Source organism: Pelodiscus sinensis, chromosome 27, assembly GCF_049634645.1.
Source record: "Pelodiscus sinensis isolate JC-2024 chromosome 27, ASM4963464v1, whole genome shotgun sequence".
NCBI lineage: Eukaryota > Metazoa > Chordata > Testudines > Trionychidae > Pelodiscus > Pelodiscus sinensis.
The window spans coordinates 15,318,564-15,341,311 of record NC_134737.1 but is presented as its reverse complement, the minus strand read 5'-3'; the positions used below and the strand labels follow the sequence as shown (position 1 = coordinate 15,341,311).

The 22,748-nt window shown below is 55.8% G+C and overlaps 2 protein-coding genes across 2 annotated transcripts in view; one reads left to right on the top strand and one right to left on the bottom strand.

The window, feature by feature from the left end:
* GNAI3 (G protein subunit alpha i3) overlaps positions 1-4,798 on the top strand; it is a 33,165-nt gene extending 28,367 nt beyond the window's left edge. Inside the window, exons 6-9 of the mRNA XM_075910388.1 lie at positions 1,857-1,986; positions 2,591-2,744; positions 3,338-3,547; positions 3,633-4,798. Of these exons, the coding sequence (XP_075766503.1) occupies positions 1,857-1,986; positions 2,591-2,744; positions 3,338-3,528 (475 nt within the window). The 3' untranslated portion in view covers positions 3,529-3,547; positions 3,633-4,798. The remainder of the gene's footprint in view (positions 1-1,856; positions 1,987-2,590; positions 2,745-3,337; positions 3,548-3,632) is intronic.
* A 2,122-nt stretch (positions 4,799-6,920) lies between these two features.
* Positions 6,921-22,004, bottom strand: GNAT2 (G protein subunit alpha transducin 2). The gene is made up of 9 exons (XM_006132159.4): positions 21,880-22,004; positions 17,951-17,993; positions 16,974-17,115; positions 14,898-15,055; positions 13,394-13,522; positions 12,914-13,043; positions 11,030-11,183; positions 10,417-10,622; positions 6,921-8,291 (listed from the first exon to the last, which is right to left on the bottom strand). Exons 1-8 carry the CDS (start codon positions 21,995-21,997, stop codon positions 10,432-10,434), a joined length of 1,065 nt encoding a protein of 354 aa, XP_006132221.1. The 5' UTR covers positions 21,998-22,004; the 3' UTR covers positions 6,921-8,291; positions 10,417-10,431.
* Positions 22,005-22,748: the final 744 nt, after the last annotated feature.

The following is a 22,748-nucleotide window of genomic DNA, read 5'->3' as shown; positions in this document are numbered from 1 at the left end:
CCCGCACCTGGCATGAGCCAGAACTGAGCGGGGTGCTGGCCAGCCTGCTAAAACATTTACTGGTTGGGGGAGGGAAACGTGTAGTCTATAGCCTTAACCTGCAAGTTTTTGCTTCTCGGTTAACTGGTTAGTCAACTACGCTATTACATCCCTATTCGGTATAACTAGGAAGAGTCTAAACACTTTACTGAAATCCAGCTCATTTCTCGCTTCTAGGGGCTACACTAGCCAGTGTGGTTTCTGAGCGATCTAACCTGTGGCTTGTCTCAGAGTACCTGCGTATTTTGTATCAGAGCTATTTTTATGGCTGTTGGTTAGCTCGGGGAAACTTTCCTCCCATCACTATGTACGGGGATTAACATTGCTGTGCTGTCAGTGCTCTTTTTAAAAAGCCACTTTTCTCTGACTCATGGGAAACTGACCTCAGCATGGCAGACGTGGAACTTAACCATTTCTGTGTACCGGGAAGATAGCTGGGCTCTTTCCTGACAAGCCTCCCTGCTGTGCAGCAGAACACACATTGTCTAAAGCACTGAAACCCACACCTGACCTCTCTGGGGTCTGTTAGCGTGGCTGAATCCCTCTGTGTATTCCTGGGAATAGGACGTAGACGGGAGATTAGCTAGCCCAGCCAAGCTTCAGTGAAGAGACCATTTTGGAACATATGGGCTCGAATAGAGAGTTATTGCAAAATTGGTTTTATTGTATCATTAATGCTGAACATTCACACCTCCCTTGATTGGCTTATACCAGGCTCATGAGGCCGGCTTAAACTAATTGGGCGTCCGTAGACACTGACACACAAGGCATCTGGTTTCAAAGGGACGAACCTGCTTAGGGAAACGCGCACATAGATTTTAAACATGAAAGAGCAGTCTTCTCTCTGGATCGTCCTGTCATCCTGCAGCGGACTCTTGGGACTGCACTTCCCTACTGGGCTGGTGTGTTGCCATGTCGAGGCATGACTGACCCGAGGATCCGCTCACGAGTGGGGTTGGCAGGCAATGGTCTTTCTCCAGACATCTTTGCAATAACCAAGGGGATGGAGAACTTTACAAATGAAATAATTAACCTGTATCTATCGCCCCATCCCCCTCGTTCGTAATATGGCCCATCAGGACTGCTTGTCTGAAATAAAAGTGCACAGTTGCTGAGCCACGATTCTGGCCCTTTTGGTCAAAATCAGTAAATTGGCAAACACTGAATTAGTTCCTCCCTTTGACCGCCCACTTGCTCTGATCATCATCTTGGATATTGACTTGGAACTGGCCTGGTTTAAATAAATGATTGCAGCCAATCAGAAACCTGCAGAACATTTGGAGAGGAGTGGGGTATAACTTGTATTTTTTTTATAGCCAGAAACCTTCCAGCAAAAGTTTTTTATTTATTTATTTATCCCCCCCCCCCAAACCCTTCAGGCTCCTTTGGCTTTTTAATTGTGTGTGAAACCTTTGTAACACCCACCTTACAAGTTCTGTGCGCATCCCAATAGTAGGTCCTGCCAGGCACAGGTAACTACAATAGCTGACCTGTGCAGAGCGAGAGCCACCAGTGGGTTCCTGCTGCAGGGAATGTGAGATGAACAAACAAGGAAGAGTGCCAGGCTGAAGCAGCAGGCTCTACTTTGTTTGAATTACTGTGGCAAAGGAGCCCAAAGGATTATTTCCAACTGGGAGGTGTACAAACTCGTGTTTAAAACGAGTTCATTAGAAAGTCGTTAAAATCCCCTACATTGGAGGACTTGCCTTTCGCTCAGCCTTCCCTCGCCATTTCACTCGCAGTCTGCTTCCTGCCAGTGTTTGGGAGAGCAAGGTGAGTGCAGCTTGACATGAGTGGCTTTCCCTTCGCTCCTCCAGGATGTTTGATGTCGGTGGCCAGCGATCCGAGCGAAAGAAATGGATCCACTGCTTTGAAGGCGTGACCGCGATCATATTCTGTGTAGCCCTCAGCGATTATGACCTTGTCCTTGCAGAAGATGAAGAAATGGTATGTCACTGCCGTTACTAATACTGGCTGCATTCTGCAGCCAGGGGATTAAGATGGGAGTTAACTTTCAAGCTACCCAGGATACTTTGTATCCAGGCTCAAAGGCCTCTAACCCAACTTGTTCTGTGCTTACTGACTGAGATGGTGTTGGAGTTTCCTTTCTAAGGCTTCTGGCAATAGGATGGTGCAGGGAATGAGCTTTTTCTCAAGGGCAGCCTATAGCCTCTTGCCCTACAAGAGCACATAACAAACACTGTGCTAAGAGGACCCACCCTCGGCTGCTGAGACAGCCTCTACAACTGCGGTCCATCTTTGGCACCCGGGCCGCCTTGGCACACCTCAGAGAAAGTGTGGGCTGATGAAATGCTGAGGGAAATTAAAATATGGGGAGTTTCAGCCTTTCCTGCACAGAGCTCTGATCAGGGCCATGCACAGCAAGGAGTTACCTGACTTGGGCAGCACCACTAACCTTTCTGTGGCTGCACATACTTGAGCAGTGACGCTTCTCGTTTTGAACACTAGTAGCTTTGTTCTGAAGCTCATCAGAGCGGGCCCCTCCTCCCAGCATCCCGCTGGAGTGACGCCATGTTCTTTTACTTTCCAGAACCGAATGCATGAGAGTATGAAACTGTTCGACAGCATTTGTAACAACAAGTGGTTCACGGACACGTCCATCATCCTCTTCCTGAACAAGAAAGACCTGTTCGAGGAAAAGATTCAGAGGAGCCCCTTAACCATCTGTTACCCAGAGTACACAGGTGAGCCAGGCTACGAGGAATGGAGGGGCCTATAAGGAATGTGGGTAAATGCTGGAGCACTCGCTTGTCCTCATGATGGAAGCCTCCACCACAGTAACCTTTGCAGCCACCTCCCTATTGATCATTCCCTGTTCTGTTCGCTCCCTCTGTGGCACCGGCATTGGCCACTGTCGGCAGACAGGATACTGGGCCGGATGGACCTTTAGGCTGACCCAGTGTGGCCGCTCTGATGTTCTATTCCAAATGGCTTGCAGGCTGGTCCTTCTCCCTACTCCCCCTCTGGCCTTTTAAAGGTCACAGCAAGAGGATCGTACCTCCTTCTGGTGTGATCCTCTTGGGACCTCGCCCAGCTCATGGGGCCTCCATGCATGCCTGTCATTTTGTTTCAATCCCTACTTCCCTTCACTAGTTTAGCGTAGTGTGGGACACTTGTTTTGCATTAAGTACCAGTGGCCATTGACATGGAGGGGCTAATGGTACGATTGTCGCTTGCTAAAGCATATGATTGCACGAAGCTTAACTTAGGCATGAAAGACTCTTATCCAGTTCTTTGCTGGGAGCTGCCAGCTAAGGTCAAGTGTCTCATTTCCCAGGCTCGAATACATACGAGGAGGCGGCTGCGTACATTCAGTGTCAGTTTGAAGATCTGAACCGAAGAAAAGACACCAAGGAGATCTACACCCACTTCACTTGTGCCACTGACACAAAGAACGTGCAGTTTGTGTTTGATGCTGTTACAGATGTAATCATTAAAAACAACTTGAAGGAATGTGGACTCTACTAAGGGAGGACGTGGGAGGAAGGTAATGCTGAGCTATCTGGCTGCTCTGAGTTCTAGAATTGCCCTACAATTGGAATGTGCGTTTGCTAACACTGTTCTTCTTTCAGGTTTTAAGATGTGGCGTTTTGAGAAGCCGACTGTTTCTTCGCTGCCTCGTGGACAGCTGCAAGCATGAACAGGACCAGGGCGATGAAAACAGCATGCAAAATTCTTGCATTCCTTAGCACAATTTTCTGTAGTAGGGACCTTTTTATGGATCTGGCATGTTGAAGTTAAAGATCTCAAAATGGAAAAACTGTTAAGTGTGATTTGATCATCCAGGCAGCAGTCGGATTGCGTAGTCTCAAATGTGTACAGCTCTTGTGAAATTGAGGTGCTGGATTCCAGAACTTCAGTATGTAGCTTTTCTTTCTTTGATTAACAAGCCACCACTAGTCTGGTTTTAAGGTTTTTCCATCAAGAAAACTAACTGTACTAAATTTTATTTCTTTCTTTGCAAATGAATCTTGTTTTAAAAAAACAAAACAAAAAAAATCACTTAACTATGCACATGATGTGACCAGATCATGCAGAAAGTATTCCTCTTAGTAGGAACTCTTTGTTTTTAACGCTTGATATGGTCAATTTAATATTTCTGCAACTATTTAAAAGATCCATAGAACTCTTAGGACTGTAGCTTCGGCTTCTTCTGATGTGATGTTATCATCCTGCTACAAATACCATAAGGCTTTTGAGAGGGGGAATGGAGGCTTCTGCAGCAGGATAACCCGTCTTAACGTGTCGTTGGGGCTTACCTGGGTTATGCTGATAACCAGAGCAGAGATTTGTATTGGGGGGTAGTAAGCTTTAAAGACAGCTTCTTGGGTGAAGTTTTACCTGGGGGTGCTTCCATCTAAAGGGACAAACTGCTAAATTCCAAACTGGATGGAGCATACGTGCTGCTACAAAGCTACTAAATCAACCACTTAGATTCTGGTGTGTTTATTTTTTCCTGATCTAAAGCAGCAGGAGAACTTGTAAAAGGTGCACCTTGTTCTGCATTTTACCAAGGCCTTTTCTGTTCAGAGACTTCTAAACTGTATTGACAGCATGCCTTTACTTTGTAAATGTGGTGCCAAATTCCTGTTTGTCGTTTGTTTTTACTGTAGTAACGATCTTAACAAGTCAGTACATTCCGTTGCTGAAACCATTGCATTATGAGATGTTTCCCAATTTTGTCACGTGTACAGTTTCAGTCTGTTAGTGTTGGCAGTATTAAAATGGTGAGTAAACAGCTTAGCCTTTTTCTTCAGTTTATTCTAACCATTTCTGGAAGTGTGCTGCCGTATGATGTGCTTTATCCATATCCGTCTGCTTGCAAAAAGAAGATCCACTGCTAGCTGCATGTAAGGTGGGAGCAAGCGGAGATCTACTAACTCTCCACTACAGGGCCTCTAGACTTACTGGTGTCTTGTACAGAGTTGTCCGCTGCTGCTTGCGGCTTGGTTGTATGGCCATGGCGCGAGATCAGCTGATGTCCTATGTCGCTCATCATGTCTGCCGGTTGATGGCAGGTCTCTTGCTAGAATCCTAGTTCCTCACTTGAATGTAGTGGGGGGAAAAATAATGCCCAGGGGCAAGCCACCCTGTTACACCCCCCTCTCCCCTGCCCCGTATGCTGGCTGGAACACTTGCCAGGAAGTACCGTACCACTCCCCTGCTAAGCATTTTAATCTCCTACACCAGGGGTCTCCAACCTTTCTAACCACAAGACGCTTTTTCAATGCAAGTGCTATGTAAGATCTACCCCAAACCCAAATCCCCTTGCCCCACTTCCATCCCGCCCCTTCTTTGAGGCCCTGCCCCTACTCCAGCCCTTTTCCAAGGCCTCACCCTGCTCACTCCATTCCCTTCCTCCCCCATCCTCACTCACTTTCACCAGGCTGGGGCAGGAGGTTGGGATGCAGGCTCTGGTCTTGGACTGAGGAGTTTGCAGTGTGGGAGGGGCTGTGGGGTTAGCCCAGGGTGGGAGATCGGGGTCCAGGAGGAGTTTCGGGGTGCAAGCTCTGGGAAGGAGTTTGGGTGCAGGGGGACTCACGTCTGGGGCAGGAGGTTGGGTGTAGCAGGAGGTTCAGGGCTGAGCCGGGTTCAGGAAGCAGGCTGTGGCTAGGCACCATTTAACTGAGATGGCTTCCGGTTAAGCTTGCTCCTGCCCTGGCCCTGCGTTGCTCCTGAAAGCAGCTAGCATGTACAGCGGTGGCTCCTTAGCACTGTGCTGCCCCTCGTCTACAGGCACTGTGTCCACAGCTACTGGCCACGGTTCCCTGCTATTGATCCATGGGAGCTGCAGGAGCAGTGTCCGCAGGCAGGGACCGCATGTGGAGACCCCCTGCTCTGCTTCTCTCGGGGTGCAGAGACATGCCAGCCACCTCCAGGAGCTGCAGTTACCACAGGGATTCCAGCTATGACACGTTGAGGCATTTGAGAATTCACTAAAAGAATTACATTTAAGCCTGAGAGAGAGAGAGAGAGGAAAATTGTGAAATGCACAACAGCCAAACCAGATACTGCTTGCAAATTGGGATAACAGCTACTCCCCACCTATGGGTTGGGTGGGGAGGAGAGTGACAGACAGTGGGGGACACTTGCGTTGTCAAGCTCTCTCCATCCCCTCCTCTGTGGAGATAGGGTAGAACAGTGGTCCCCAACACGGTGCCTGCAGGCACCATGGCACCCGCGGGGGCATTTGTGGGTGTCCAAGTGCTCGGGGCTGGCCTGGCCCTGGGCACGTGGCGCATCGTGAGCGCCGCGGATTGGGCGCGTGGCGCTTGGGGGGAGCGCTGGTGCCTAGCAACCTTAAATGGTTGGGGACCACTGGGGTAGAAGCATGGGGGGGAGGGGGACGGGACGACAGTGACATCAGCCTCTCCTCCCATCCCCCTCCCTCATTCTGCACAGCAAACAGGAGACTTCTGGGGGGCAGCTCCAAGGCAGAGGGCAGGAGCAGCATGATGGTTGAGGGGCAACTGAAAGGCCCCTGTTCCATAGCTTCCTGGCCAAATCAGTCAGACCTGTCAGAGGCTCCAAGATCTACCAGTTGGTGTCCACTGTCCTAGAGGAAGAACCTCAGCTGGTTCAAGCTGCCGTTATCCCACACTCAGCGCCTTGCATGACATCCCTAATGTACGGCAGGGTGCAGGGGTTGGCTCACGTGAATCTGGAAATCCCTGTCTGCTATCGGTGTGTCTCTCTCCTTTTAGCCAGACCTTGTAGGTTTCACCGCACCCTCACAGTGATGCTGGGAGTAGCCCCTCCGTCCGGAAAGCACATCTATGCTTTGTGCCTCCGCAAGGGGCTGTGCTCAGAGGTTTATTTCAGTGAGACCAAGGGTGCTCGGCCCCTTGCAGCCTCAGACTGTTAAAGAGGATTGGGAGGGGGCTGAGTGCAACTGGTGCCCACCCTACCAGCCAAGTGACGGGATGGTCTATAGCACTGTCAGACAGCCCCTTGGCACCACTTTGGCCACTGTGCACCTGCAGCTATTGGTGGTCGCACTGGGAGCTCTGTGTGTAGCAGCTACAGGACAAGGTCTGGTATGTGGCACACAAACCTATTGCGGCCTCTGAGCATTCCTGTGGCTTATGTTTTCAGCATCAAGAATTTAATCTTGAGGTATCATTGTTTTCCACACAGCTAGCCCAGAACAAAGGACAGCCACCCGATCCATGCACGTGCCTTTATTTTGGGTTTACTACTGCTTAGTTGATGCCATAGAAGAGATTATCTGCAGCAAACATGAAGATGCAAGTAACCGTGTCTCTAATGATAGCACAGACTTATTTACACTGGAGAGGACATACAGCTCTAAATAGCAGACTGGGAATCTTTTCCGTAACCGTTTCCTCTTTGTGTCTGACCTGCTCTCCCCCCACCGCTGTGAAATGATTGCCAGACCCCAATCAATTCAGCTGTCTTGCTGTCCTGTGATCTGCTACTCTCAGCATCCAGGAGACAGCAGCTAGCATCTGTGCCACTACACTGGATAGAGAGAACAGGTGGGGGCTCATCAGCCTTCCAGGCTATCTAATACAGAGAGAAAATTGGATACTAGAAATAAATTCAATCGGCTACTTAAGGCTGTGGGGACAAATTGCAGCAGTTGCAGGGAGCAGCAAATGTTAATTTTTCCAGTGGAAGGTTTGAAAGCGTCTCAATTCTTGGGGGCTTTATTTACAGCTGGTAAATGGGTTAACTTCTAAACCAAGGACTGAGGGATTAGTTACATTTGAGGTTAAACTTAAATCTGGTCCATTGTCCACTCCCAGTGATATCTTTCAGTTCACACCACTATGGATTTTTTTAAGGGTTTCCACAAAATAGACCGGGCTGGGGTGGGGTTTTCTCTTGCGTTCCACAGAAGCATTGCTTTCACCGTCTTCCGTGGAGGTTTGTAATGTTGTTTACATGCGGAGATGTAAAGCTTAGTATAACGTATCCATTTGATGTACTGGTGACTACTTGCTCTTCTGTTTCCGAGCATGCTCTTCTGTTTCTCTTATAAGCAGCAGTGCTACAGACTGCAGAGAAACTTTTTAAAAGAGGAGGGCATCACAGCTGGGCTGCAGGAAGTTTAGCCTCATTGGATGGCTTGTTCTTGGAGGGATGTGGCTTGTGCACCGGGCGGGTCTTAGAGTGTGGGTTCTTGAGTCATTTTTGCTTAGTCCTCTGGCTCTGCTCAGCAGAACAGTGATGCTAAATGGAAGTTGACTTCTTTCCCTGCCATCTCCCTTAAGAAAAGAGAAAGGGAAGTTATAACACTTTAGAATTAGGACACTTTAAGAGAATTAAATCCAGTGCCCAAATGCCTGCAGACTATTGATTTTGAGGGCCAGATTCTGATTTTATGCGAAGACGAGAGCTAGGTAAATACATCTGTCAAAATTAAGGATGTTAAGTATCATGTAATTCACTAATCAAGTAGCTGACGTATTTTTGCATCAACTATTTGATTAGTCAATAGGGTGGCGCTGCCCCTTCGAAACACCACGGCAGCACTTCAAAGGGGCAGTGCCGCATGGAGACCGGGGCACCCCCCAGCTGACCCTGGGCTCCATGTGGTGCTGCCACTTTGAAGTACCCCGCTTATCCCTCCCTTACTGCCTCTATCCGATGGGGCAGGGGGGAGAAGCGACTAGTCGACTAGACTAGGGATGTGAAGGAGAATCTGACTCGGACAGGAGCAAACAATGTGAAAATATAACAGTGTAAAATATAAAGTTTACAACAATTCTGCATCTAACCTAGGGCTGTTAAATACCAGTTAATTAAATAGTTGATTAACCTCATGGATTATCAGTTACTCAAGTATTCTATAGTCCCCTGGCTAGGGCTGGCAGCCAGTGGGCTCTGGCCCCACTCCCAAGGAGTCCCTGCCACTCCCCGCTGCTGCCTCTGTATCAGACAGCAGCACGGGGTGCCAGGCGGGAGCTGGTCTGCAAGAGGAGCCAGTTTAAAAACCAGCTCTCCTGGCAGACCAGCTGCCTGTCGCCCTGTACTGCTCCCTCTGATACAGGCAGCAACACAGGGTGGCAGCAGCCCCTGTCTGGGGTGTGGGACTGAGTTCCCAGACCCAGCACTGCCTGGCTCTTAATATACTTTAAATGCAGAGCTGCGGCAGGGGTAGGTCCTGGACCCCGTGCAAGCCAGGACTGAGCTGGCCAGCCTGTTAAAAATGAACTCGCAAGGGGGAGGAGGGAAATGCACATACTGTAACATTAACCGATAAGCTTTTGCTTCATCAACATCCCTATCAACTGCTCCTAGCGGAGCTGCTCTCAGCAGTGCTTGTAACTCACTATAGTACTAAACCTGCCAAGCAACTGTACAGCACAACAGCTTCGAGTGGCCGTTCCCACACTTAGAAACGGCCAGGAAATGTCGCAGTGAACAATACAGAGGTGAGATCACCGCTTCCCTCCTGCTGCAAGCGAGGGTGTGCTTGCAGTGAAGCAGGCTAGCTGCCTTTCATGCCCCTGCCTTCCTCTTTGTGTGCATGGAGAGGGAAAGCTCCCAGCCTGGCTCTGTGGGAAATAAAGCATTGGAAGATGCTGGCTGGATGTTTTGGAGCAGGGGGGAAGAGAATGCTTCAGGGCCTTTCTGGGCAGTTACCACAAATGTTCATCAAACTCAGACTGTGTTTGTGAAAAGCAGCAGGGTAGGTGGCCAGGGCCTGTCTGACGCTGTGCATAACTCGTCCCTTGTCCCGTCCCTTGTCCCGTCCCCAAGAGCACGCTACTCCGGCTAGGTTCTGTTTCAGCTCCGGTGCGCGCTGGGTGCTAGAACCGTCGCCCTGAGCCGCAATAGGAATGGACCCGATTATAATACTGCTGCAGATTACCCAGTGTGCTGTGTTGTGGCGGGGTGATCGCCCGGACTATAATTCGGCTTGGTCTTGCCTGACTGCACGGGACCCGGGCGGTATTCCAAGGGGCAGCACCTCTCCCCCGCCAAGGGCAAACAGTTTTGTAATGCAATGCCTTAAAATGCTTGCTACCCAGCCAGACCTCCTAGTCCACTTTGGCCAATCAGATTCAGCTAAAAAGCCCACCTGCCCGCTGAGTAGGGAAATCAATCGCTGCAGGGGCTGGCAGGCAATAAGCAGTTAGCGTCACGGGTTCCTTGAGAGGTGGCTGATGCTCGCAGCCCCCTCCTGTTCCCATAGACAAAATAGGAAGAGGCTGCTGCGGCAGGGAGGGGCAGGATGAGCCAGTGTTTAGTTGTGACTTAGAAGGGCAAATAGAGCAAAGGTTTCCTACGACCTCGGTGCGCTATCGCTGCCTCCTCCCCCTCTGCTAATCAAGTGCTCCGGTGTGGCTTACAAGCTCTCCAGTTCTCGGCCTGCCGTGCCCATACCTGCGGCGCTGGCGTCTAGAAGAGACCACAGTCCTTGAGGTTCTCTTTGATGATGACATCCGTGACTGCGTCGAAGACGAATTTGACGTTCTGTGTGTCTGTGGCACAGGTCATGTGGCTGTAGATTTCTTTCACGTCTTTGCGCATGTTGAGGTCAAGGAACTGATTCTTGATGTAATTTCCTGCGTCTTCAAATGTATTGGGGCCTGTTTGGGGAAGGAAGTAGCTCTGCTGATTGGGAAGAGCACCGGTTAGAAACTCCTGCAAGCCCGTTGTCGTGGGCTGGGTCGGATTAAGTGTGTGCTGCCCAGGGCAGGACTGTTTGCTTTCCACACACAGTGACGAGTGAGCAGACCTTTCCTGGGGTGGCTCAGCCTTCAGCCAAACCTCTTTGCTCCTACGCGGACAGATCCGCCCCTTTTCCCTTCTGCAGAGTCCTAACTTCATCCCAATGAGATCCTAAGAGCACTGTTTGCTCTGACCCTGGGCTGTGCCCCTCCCTGCTTCCCACTGCCTCTGGGTAGACACTTGTTTCTAAGCCTTGGGTGCAGATGTCATGGGACCTTACACGCTCCCATGGAGAGGGGCAGGGCAAGTTTTTAGACCAACTCACCGTCGTAGTCTGGGAAGCAGATGCTGAGGTGGACTTTCTTGATCTTTTCCTCAAAGAGGTCCTTCTTGTTGAGGAACAGAATGATGGAGGTGGCGGCGAAGAACTTGTGGTTGCAGATGCTGTTGAACAGGTGCAGGGACTCGTGCATGCGGTTCTGAAGACAGACAAAAAGACCATCTCGCGTGGACAGACATTTCCGAGGCGGGGCTGTTGGAGAGACCCGGCTCGTTCTGCTTTCAGAAAGGAGGGGCAGGCCAGTCCCCACTGGGTCAGACGTGTACTGAAAGTGCTCTCACCCCACCCCCCACAACCAACTTTCTGTGGCTTGTGAACAAGGGCGAGTTTCTTCCTCAAACTCGGCTCCACAGCAGCCGCTGCCCACACTGCTAATCGTACCGACGGTGACGCTCAGCAAAGCACCTGTTTTCTGCAGTTGTAAAGGTCAGGGCTGCACTTCCTACCGTTACAAGGGTGAAACCTTTGTGGGTCATAAAGTGATGATGTTTCCTGTTTGTCAGAGCCCAGATAAGGACTCCAAGGGGTAATCAGCACCCCTCTGTAGTGCCTCTGTTGCAGTTTCAACAGGGCTCCGAGTGTCAGTTCTCAACTGAAAAAGCACCAATTCGCTCCACTAAGCTCTGTAGAGCAGAAACAGCTCTGTGCTCAGCCCAGGGAGGGCTTTATTAGCCTGGGCCCCAAGACACCCCAGCTGTGCTGACTGATGGTGGGAAGGAGAGAGCGACTGTTGCTGAAATGAAGGTACCCCTGGCAGGCAGGGAGAAGCACAGGCCCAAATACAGCCGCTGGAAACCAGCAGCCCAACCCTCTGCCTTCAGCAAGTCTCTCGCAGCCTCTTCTGGTGTGAGAAGCACCTGCCTTGCCAAAGAAGGCCCGGGAGCATGTTTATGGGAGCTTTGCGAGCGGTTTGGCAGGGTTGTTAGAGGAGACTTTTCACCCTGAGACTCTTCAGGTTCCTGCTCCTAGAAGCCAGGGGGCTTGGCAGCCCTCTGGTCCCTCGCTGCACCAGAAGCAGCGGCCTCTTCGTGGATCATCACGACAGCTGCTGGAGCGTCCAGCGTGAAGGACTCGGCCCCCCCCCCCCCGCTGCCTCGTATCCTAGAGCTACCGTCACATCCCAAGCTGCTGCAAGGCAGGTGTGCGGGTGGCAAAGACTCGGCCCTGGGAAGCCGCGGGGCTCCTGTTACTAAACCGACGACCAATTATAGAATCCCAGGGCAGGAAGAGACCTCAGGGGTCATCGAGTCCCACCCCCTGCCCAAGGCAGGACCAACCCCAACTCCATCATCCCAGCCAGGGCTTTGTCAAGCCGGGACCTAAAAACCTCTGGGGATGGAGATTCCACCCCCTCCCTAGGGAACCCAGCCCAGGGCTTCCCACCCGCCATGGGAAATAGTTTTTCCTAATCTCCACCCTAGACCTCCCCCACTGGGATGCTGTGGGAGGAGGCACTGAACAGCTGTTCTTTCTCCCATGAGCCAGCACCTCTGTGTCTCCCTCCTGTGGCTGCTGCAGGTGCCTGAGGATAGGACCTTCAGAAATCCCCCCTTTTCCCCCTCTGATCTCTACACTGCCCTCCCCAGAGCCAGCTCCCTGGTGCTGCAGGCCAGCTGGCCTCGGAAGCTCTTCCTTAAGCCTGGTGCGAGCTGGCCCAGGTCTCGGCCGTGAGACTATCACAAGCTGCCGCCAACTCTGCCCCAGCGACTGCGAGCGCTCGCCAGGCGCGACGGGAGGCAGAGAAGGCCTGTCCTCTGCCCAGAGGGGGAACTGAGCCGGGGGGTAGGTCAGGTGATTTGCCCAGGGCCACACAGCTCTCAGGTGAGACCTGAACTCAGCTCTCAGTTGGGATGCGGAGGGAGAACTCACCACTTCATCGTCCTCTACCAGCACCATGTCGTAGGCGCTCAGGGCTCCGCAGAAGATAATGCAGGTCACGCCCTCGAAGCAGTGGATCCACTTTTTGCGCTCCGACCTCTGTCCTCCCACGTCAAACATCCTGGGGAAGGAAGAACACTGCTGCCATCAGACAGCCCCTGACCCCAGACCAGTGAGAATGGGAACAGTCCCAGCACCCGCCAGGACCCCAGCCCCCACCCTCTCCTGGCTGGGATGTGGCAGCTGTTTACACGATTGCAGAGGCCAGATGGTATAAACTGACGGGGCAATGGTGCTCTGCTGCTTTACGCCAGCCACGAAACTCGGCCGTTAGGCTGGGATGGGACGGACACGCTCCCAGCCAATGGAAGTAGGACGGCATTATCCCAACTGGAATTTGGCCAGGATGCCTGGGTGGGTGCCACCGCCAGAGGCCACCAAAGGGGGAGGGACACGTGCGTCGGTACCCACCTGAAGTTCAGATCTTTGACCGAGAACTTGGTCTCTATGATGCCTGTGGTCTTCACTCGAGAGCGTAGCACGTCCTGCTCATTGGGGAGGTAATCAGGGGCTGTGATCCGATCCAGCTGGTTCAGGTAGCTAGGCAGGAACACAGAGAGCTGTCGGGAGGAGTCCCAGGAGGCAGGGCATGGAGCTACCGGGCCTGGGGTCCCCAGGGAGCTGGGCTCATGGGAGAGGGTGGGGGAAGGCCCAAGCGATCCCGTAGCCTGAGGGGGAGGAGACGTCCTACCCACCATAGAGCAGGAGAATCTCAGCTGAGCAGCCCGAGTCAAAGCATGCGCCTGGCCGCCTGACTTAGGGCACGGCCCAGGCCCCTTGGGCCAGGCGCTGACCAAGCCTGGCCACTATGGCCCGAAGAGAGGCTGTTGGGGGGGGGGGTGATGAGGGAGGCCAGCTGGGTGCGGACAGGCGGCTGGGGCTACGCGAGGGCTTGTTGCAGCGGAGGCCGGGGGTGCGAGGTGATGGAGTCGCTCCGGGAAGCCCGTAACCCCAGGTTGAACGGAGCGGGGAGCAGCGGGGTAGGCTGGGGTTCTGAAGTCACAGAGCGTCCTTCCCGCCCGTGGATGGGGGGTGCAGCAAGGCTGTGTGCTCCCTGCAGCAGTCGCCGTGAGGAGCCCAAACCGGCCACGGCGCAGGGCCTCGAGAGCTCACGCCAGTGCAAAGGGACCTGCGCTGCTGGCGCTGACAGTGGCGTGGAGCCGGGGTAACTCCACCGGCTTCCACGGGTCTACGCTGCTGCGAGCAGAAGCCCCGAGGCTACTGACCACCAGAGAGCCTGAAACGCCCCCTTGGCCTCGGAGGGAGCTGCCTCTTAGGACACAGGAGAGTGGGGCTCCGGTGCCTGACACACCCGGGCACGGGGCAGCTGTGCTGGGTTGGCAAGGCTGGCTGCTGCAGTCATGGGGTGGCGCAGGGCCAGCCGCCCGGCTGCCAGGGGCCTGGAGCGCTTAGGCCGGCCCTGGTGGCTTGGGTCTCGCTGACACGCTAGCACTGCCCAGGCCGGGGTCAATCCACGTCCCCATCTCCCAGCCGTTCCGGGCGAGGGGCAGCCCGGAGGACACAGTGAAAGACCGGAGTGAATGCAGCTTGATGGATCCTCATGCTTCCAGCCGCTCGGGCTGTCCCGCGTGTCGGCTAGGGCCCTTTAAGGGGCGTGGGCCCTTCCCCGGATGGACAGAGCTCTCCTTGAACTCCAGGCTAAGGATCCAGCGGCTCCAAACGGAGCAGGTCGGCCCTTCACCTGGAATCTCTCCCCTCCTGCCCCCTTTGCCTGGGCAGCTGGGAGTCCTTGGGGTGAATCGTAGGGAGGGGGTACCTGCTCCCCAGCGACCAGTCACTTCACACCAGCTAAGGAGAGAGGCAAGATACTAAGCCCCAGAGAAGGAGCCTCCCCCCCCCCCCGCCCCCCACGGCAGGTGCTTGTGGTAATGCCTGGGCCATAGGCCAGACTTACTAGGCAGCGGAGTCGTTGAGCTGGTACTCGGCTGCTCGGTCGAAACAGGCCTGGACTCCGCTGTCTTTCCACAGCTTCTTTATGCAGTCGACCAGCTCCGGGGGCATGGTGCCCTCCTCGATGGAGTCTGCCAGGTTGCACAGCTGCCGCCCGTTGTCCTGGGGGGCAGAGCCGCTGAGCGCAGGGCATGAGCCGGTGGGGGGGCAGCGCGGCCGGGGCCTGGGACTGCTCTCTGGCTTGCCCCCACCCCTGCTGATTCCCCAGGCCAGTGTCCCAGAGACAGACTCAGGGCCCGGAGCGGGGTGCGCGCTGCTCCTTCGCCAGTAGGTGGCAGCCCGCACCAGCAGCTGGCTGCAGGGAGCAATGGGACCCCAAAGGGAGCAGGGCCCGAGTCTCTGCGTTCGCCTTGCCCAGCTTGAAGGCATTGCCTTCCCCTGCCCAACCGCAGCCTGGCACCACGGGGGGAGACGGACCGGCCACGTGCCAGCAGTGACCTGGGAGAGGGGATGGGTTGCACCCTCAGCAGGTTTGACGCTAAGCTGGGGGAGAGGTAGAGACGCTGGAGGGCAGGGAAGGGTCCAGAGTGACCTGGACAGATTGGAGGATCGGGCCACAAGAAATCGGATGAGGTTCAACAAGGACAAGTGCAGAGTCCTGCCCTTGGGTTGTAAGACTCCCAGGTATTGGTACAGGCTGGGGACCGACTGGCTAGGCAGCAGTTCTGCAGAAAAGGACCTGGGGGTTACAGTGGATGAGAAGCTGGATACGAGTCAACAGTGAGTCCTTGTAGCCAAGAAGGCTAATGGCATATTAGGTGCATTAAGAGGAGCATTGCCAGCAGATCCAGAGATGTCATTATTCCCCTTTATTCAGCACTGGTGAGGCCACATCTGGAGTATTGTGTCCAGTTCTGGGCCCCCCCACTATAGACAGGGTGTGGACGCATTGGAGAGGGTCCAGTGGAGGGCGACCAAAATGATTAGGGGGCTGGAGCACACGACCTAGAGGAGGGGCTGAGGCAGGCCATACCCTCTGGGCATCCACTGGTGGCTGTGTGGGTTGGGGTGACCCCTACTGGCCAGCACCTGTAGCTCTGCCCAGCAGGACGGCTGCCGTCAGTCACGTAGGCAAAGACCCAGCCTATCTGGCAGGTTGAGGGCAGGCAGGGAACAAGGGAAGGGAGGTTTTGGGGGAAGGGGCAGTGGCTGGCTGGGAAGCATGAAGGAAGCAGCCTAAGCTGAGGGTCTAGTGATGACAATGGACCCCTAATCCAAGGGACCTGAGGCATCCTGGCCCTGACTGCTGATATCCCGTCTATGCTGGGCTGTATCCTGGAGGAGCAATAGACTCTCTATTTTACTGGCTGGGAGAGTCTCATCTTGCTGCAGACGGGGTGCAGGATGGGGGGGGTACCCGACCTGCCACCACAGAGGGATTTGGGTTTGTTCAGTCTGCAGAAGAGGAGAGCGAGGGGGGATTTGATGCAGCCTTCAACTTCCTGAAGGGAGGTGCCAAAGAGGATGGAGAGAGGCTGTTCTCAGTAGTGACAGATGCAGAACTAGGAGCAATGGTCTCAAGTTGTGGTGGGGGAGCTCTAGGTTGGATATTAGGCAGGTGGGGAAGCGCTGGGCTGGGTTCCCTAGGGAGGGGTGGAATCTCCATCCCCAGAGGAGCAGCTGGGAACCTTTGGCCCCCTGGTAAGTGCTTGCAGGCGTGCGTGAGGCATTGGATATGTCTGCGCAGCGCCCAGCCGAGGGACGGATTTGAGCAGGCAGCGAGGACATGGCAGCTGGGGCGCAGGGTGGGGCTGGCCCTGTGAGCTCAGACCCAGGGTGCCTCGGACTGGCAGAGCAACCCGCCCCAGCGGCAGCATCCGCACTGCCGTTCTGCTAGCTGGAGTGAGGCGCGTGACCCCTTCTAGCCCCAGGGAAGCTTCTCCAACCCGAGCATCCTGCATCTCAGGCGCCCGCCTCTGCAGATCCATGGGACTCGCGACGTGCCCGAAGAGATGAGCACGTGGGGACCAGCCCCCCACGCCCTCCCCTGTCCAGTTCCCAGGTGCAGGCGCGTACTGACCGACCGCCCTGGCTCGGCGAAGTCGATCCCCAGCGTGGACATGGCGCGGATGATGGCCAGGATAGACTGCAGCACGTTGCCGTAGATGATCGACTTAAACTCCAGGCACTCTTCTTGTGTGTAGCCGTCTTGGTGGATGATCCTGCAGGGCGGGGGGACCAGAGCAGGGCGCTTAGCGGGAATCCCAGCGTTCCCTAGCAGTACCCTCCCCCGCATGCAGACACTGGCGCCAGAGGAGAGGCAGGGCAGGGACGGAGATGGGGCAGGTTGGCCCCTGCTTCCTCCAGCACTCAAACGCTCAGTGTTTTCCTGGCATAGCTGCCTTTCCCCTGGCGCTGGCCCGGGCATGCTGGCTGGGGTGGGTGCGGGATGGAAGAACGGCCCAGTACGGGGGGCGTGCGCTGGCCGTGTCTGGCACCAGGCAGGGAGAGCTGGGCTCCTCGCCGCTTTCTGCCCAGGCTGGCATGCGGCCCGGCTGGTAACTGGGCCCATCGTGGTTGCACGCAAGCCCCGATGCAAAGAGAAAACTCCCTCCTGGGTCTCCATGGAGCCAGCCCAGGGACCAGGGTGGAGGCCCGTGGCTCGGATTAGCTCGTGGCTCTGCCTGTGACAGATTCCCAGCAGGAGGGCCAGCACCTCTGGGGCCAGCAGCCCGCCTGGGCACTGCTCCTGGCTCTGCCGTCAGGCTGATCTTGTCCTAGCGCGGGCCGAGCAGGACGAGAAACGCCCCCGTCAGTGCTGGGCTGGCGCAGGAAGGGACCCCGCACCCATCAGCTCGTGCCTGGAGGCAGACCAGGGCCCCTGTTCCTCCAGCAGGTGCTGCTTTGGTTGGACTCTTTAACGCATTGTGAGCAATCTTGCTGCCGTCGGGCTGGAAGGCAGCCCGGCCCCACAGCGCAGATCACGCTAGTCGTGCTTAGATTAGGCCCGGGCCTGTGTTCTGGGCAGCCCCCCCTCGGCCCTCCCGCTGTACTCACTTCATCTGTTTGACGATTGTGCTCTTGCCTGACTCCCCGGCACCTGGAAAAGAGCCGGCGGAAGCGTGTGAGTGCAGCCTCCCGCCAGAGACGCTGGCGCCTAGAGGGGCCCAAGCTCTGTAGCGTCGCCCTGCGGAAGGACCTGGCGACGCAGCGAGCAGTGTGCACCCGCCTGCTCTTTGCTCCCCGCCCCTGGCGCTTCGCTCTGGGTGAGCCCAGATCCGCAGGGGATTTCTCGGGGCAGGGGGGGATACTCGCATATTACCACCCTGGGTTCCCAAAGCGGATTGCGTCCCAAGCCCTGTCAATGGCCTTGTTTTGCGGGAGCGTCTAGAGCCCAGGGCTTCAGCCTGCGCTTACGTAACCACCCAGCCTCTCCCCTTCCCCAGCTGTCCAGAGGCATTGGGCTCCCCTGGCCTGTAAGCAATGCAAGCTCAGCTCTGGGATGGGGGGCTGCATGTCCCCAGCCTCCTCTGTTCAGTGCCACGAGCGCCGTCCCATGGAGACTCCCGCCGGACGCACCCCGACTCCTCGCCAGCTCACAAAGACCAGGAAACGGGGCCCAAACCTGACCCTCTGCCCTGGGCTCAAGCCGTCTGGTGCCCTGCTGGAAGGCACCGGGCATGTGCAGTCTGGAGACGGGCAGACTGACGGCACGCGATGGCCTGTGACCGAGGGGCCAGCGCCCTGCTGCTCTCCCAGGCCAGCGAGGTAGGAGGAGGCTCCGTTTGGAGCCAGGAGGCTGCGGGTGGATTTTTAGGCATTTCTCTGAATGATCTGGAGAAAGGGGTAAGCAGTGAGGTGGTAAAGTTTGCGGATGATCCCAAACTGTTTAGGACAGTCAAGGCAGAAGCAGACTGGGAGGGACTCCAAGAAGATCTCACCAAACTGAACAAAATGGCAAATGAAATTTCATGTGGATAAGTGTAAAGTAATGCACATCGGGAAAAATAACCCCAACTATACGTACAGTATGACGGGGGCTAATTTGGCTACGACAAATCAGGAAAGAGATCTTGGAGTTATCGTGGACAGTTCTCTGAAAACTTCCACACAGAGTGCAGCGGTGGTCAAAAAGGCAAATAGGATGCTAGGAATTATTAAGAAAGGGATAGAAAATAAGACCCAGAATATCTTACTGCCCCTGTATAAAACTATGGTACGCCCACATCTTGAATACTGTGTACAGATGTGGTCTCCTCACCTCAAAAAAGATATTTTGGCCTTGGAAAGGGTTCAGAAAAGGGCAACTAAAATGATTAGGGGTTTGGAACATGTCCCATATGAAGAGAGGCTAAAGCGACTGGGACTTTTCAGTTTAGAAAAGAGGAGACTGAGGGGGGATATGATAGAGGTCTATAAAATCATGAGTGGTGTGGAGAGGGCCGATAAAGAAAAGTTATTTATTAGTTCCCATAATAGAAGAACTAGAGGACACCAAATGAAGCGAATGGGTAGCAGGTTTAAAACTAATAAAAGAAAGTTCTTCTTCACACAGCGTGTAGTCAACCTGTGGAACTCCTTGCTAGAGGAGGCTGTGAAGGCTAGGACTATAACAGAGTTTAAAGAGAAGCTAGATAATTTCATGGAGGTTAGGTCCATAAAAGGCCATTAGCCAGGGGATAAAATGGTGTCCTTGGCCTCTGTTTGTCAGAGGCTGGAGAGGGATGGCAGGAGACAAATCGCTTGATCATTGTCTTCGGTCCACCCTCTCTGGGGCACCTGGTGCTGGCCACTGTCAGCAGACAGGATACTGGGCTAGAAGGACCTTTGGTCTGACCCAGCACGGCCGTTCTTGTGTTAAGGCGAGTTTGGAGCTGGAGCAGGCAGCGCAGGAGGCGCATGGGACCTGTGGGGGCTTTGGGAACAGGTTCCCCCCGTGGGGCTGGGCCTGCTCGGCGCGGGAGGATGGGCCAGGTGAGCTGTTGAGGTCACTACGGGTATCTCGCATGGCTGCTCTAACGCTCGTGCCCTGTGGCCAGGGATTCCGGTCTTTCGCCTCCCCTAGGCGACACCCCCAGCACGCACCCTGCAGCTTCTGCCGCCTTCCACGACCCCTCCACTGAGCCGGCCGCGCCCGACTCGACTGACCCCTCAGCCCCTGGGCAGTGCTCAAGGGGGAGGATGGGGGCTCGAGAGCCGTGCGGTCGTGCCATCAGCCCCCCAGCGGGGGCCCCCAACCCAGCGGGCCAGGCCCATCCCACTGCGCCCCAGCACGCTGGCGAGGAGGGTGTCGGTGGGACTGGAGCTGGGGTCCTCAGCCCTTGGGCACACCCAGCCCAGCCCTGGGCTCTCCCCCCGCCAGCGGGGCAGGGTGGGGCGGGGCGGGGCAGCCAGCACCGGGCAGCATCTCATCTCCTCACTTTAAGCAGCTTATTCCAGCCAGGAAGCTGCTTAGAATTAGGCCTAATCACGCTGATCCCGGCCTCCTCGCCGGCACCTGGATAAACCTTGTGGGCCGCTCAGAGGCAGCGAGTGGAACCCGGAGCGCCGGGGCCCCTCCCCAGGCCTGTGATGGGGCAAGGGGGGGAAGGGCCCTGCCGGGCTCTCCTCGCTCGCTCCCAGGAGCCGGGGAGGCTGGCTTTCCAGCCAGGGGTCCAGCCCCACGCTCAGCGCTGCGCTGTCAGGCGCCAGCTTTCCTCAGCCTCTGGAGCCGGGCCGGACGCCGGCGGGCAGTTCCTTTATAGCCCTCCTCCCCCCACTGCCCTGCGGAAGAGCCCCTGGCCCCCGCTGCCCCTGTGCTGTGCCCAAGCAGGCGCCCCCGGCTGACTTTACACGCCCACACACGTGCGGTTTGGTGGCTGTGCGCCAGACGGGGCAGCAGGCAGAGCACGGAGAGGGGGCGCGGCAGGAGAAGAGGGGCTGGAGCCTCCATCGCGGCGGGCGAAGGACTAAACCTCGTGTGGCCTTGCCTGGCCTCCGCAGAGACCGGCCCAGAGCTGCGCTCTCGGCCCTCAGCGGGGCACCCAGCTAACAAGCCCATAGCAGAGCCAGTCACCATCACCTCTGCCTGTCTCTAGGCCGGGTCTCGGCACGTGTCTCTAGTGGGGCTGCAAACCATGCGGCTGCAGCAGGGCAGGGGCTAGGACCAGGTGCCTGACTCTGTGCCAGGCTCTCGCACCAGGTCTTGGCTTGGCATTTCTGGCCAGAAACTTCCCCTCAAATCCCTTCCCTTTTCCCCGCCGGCCTTGGAGTCTCCAGATGGATCCCTCGGCGTGTGGCTACTGAGCGATGCTGCCAGCCACCGCGCTCCGATTTCGCCCCAGCCTCCCTGGGAACCACAAATAGATTCTAATCCCTCCTGAGGTGCTGCCCTCTTCAGCCCGGCTTCTCTGAGCCGGGGTTTGTGACCTCTTGGCACATCCGACTGGCGGAGAAATCTGGGTCCTGGCTAATCGCTTCAGGTAGGAAGTCATCAAGCTAATGAGAGCCCATCTGGCGCCGCTTAGCACCGGAGCTTCGCTCAGCTGGGAAAAAACGGAGCCGCAACAAAACCCCAGGGCTGATCACACCTGTGAGCCCAGCATGGGCTGGAGCATCCCTCCTGCCTCGGGCCTCACTGCATGTCCTGCTTCCTCGCCTCTCTCCCCCGGCCCTTGGCCACCCGCATTTTCTAATCCCTGTTCGCCAGCCCTGCCTCAAGACCCCCAGGTTCTCTCTCCTGCCCCCGCTCCTCTATTTGTGCCTCACCGTGGTTCACGGCGCCTGAGGGAGCCGTTGTCCCAGGCTCGGCTTAGCCTGGAAGCTGGGTGGGCTCTGGCTAGCCGTCCCCTCCTACACGGCACGATCCTGAGCCCACAGGATCCCTGGTTGGGCCATTCTCCACCGACATGCGTGGAGACCAGCTCGGAGTGGCACGGACCCTCCTCCCTCCTGTCCCAATCCACCGGAGGGGCCCAGAGCTTCCCGTTATCTGCTCTCCCGCTTACCTAGCAGCAGCAGCTTGACCGTCTTGGCCTCCTGGTCCGCATCTTCCTGGAGCTTCTTCTCCAGCTCCTTGGACCTTTTGGCCAATTCTTTATCCTCTGCGCTCGCTCCGCTCCCCATCTCGGCGTCTTCCTCCTCTAGCTCCTCTAACTCCTCTAGCTCCTCTGTCTCTTCCAGCTCTTCCCCCTGGCTCACTCACCCTTTAGGGGTGGGAAGAGAGAGAGAAAAAGGGGTATCTAGTCCACTGCCCCTGGTGCCCGTGCAGCCCAGCTCTGGAGCTCCACGCAGGACGGCTGCTGGCCAGCGGCAGGATGGGAACCCTTCCCTGTGCCCCCAGCCGTCTCTCTGCTCTCTACCTTAATTCCCCATGGGTAACCTAATTTCTGCCCTGCGGATTGGGGACTTTTTATCTCACCATGTGACCTGCAAAATCCAATTATCCAAGCCCAAGATGGCAAAGATTAATGCCTGAGAAGGAGAACACTCGCTGGAGGCTGCCGGCAGGGCGGAGAAGGTCATTATGGAAGGGGAGAAGGGAGTGCAAGCACACCCGGAAGGATTCCCCGGCTGCAGGGGCCCTGGGGTGCGACCCAAGGGCCCCCAGGCCAGACGCGCAGAGCTGGGAGGTGTAGGTGGAAAACGCTAGTGAGGGGCCTGCTGCGTAAAACCAGCCTTCTCCTTTCTCCGGATCTGGGAGAGGCTGTTTGAGCAGTCGCAGTGGGGGGCAGCCAGCCCCCACCAGCTAGGGCCTCGGTACCCGGCAATGGGTGCCTCAGAAATGTGCTAGCTGGAGAGCTAGATGTTTCCACCCCACATCTGGCCTCCCTCCATCCCCCTTTTTCCCCCAGGCTCTTTGTTGCCACCCTCCCAG

Excerpts from the sequence above, each read along its gene's own strand:
- GNAT2 (XM_006132159.4), bottom strand. The coding sequence starts at position 21,997 with ATGGGGAGCGGAGCGAGCGCAGAGGATAAAGAATTGGCCAAAAGGTCC. Across the intron at positions 13,523-14,897 it reads CTCAACGACTCCGCTGCCTA|CTACCTGAACCAGCTGGATC; the intron begins GTAAGTCTGGCC and ends GTTCCTGCCTAG. Across the intron at positions 10,623-11,029 it reads CTGCTTCCCAGACTACGACG|GCCCCAATACATTTGAAGAC; the intron begins GTGAGTTGGTCT and ends TTCCCCAAACAG.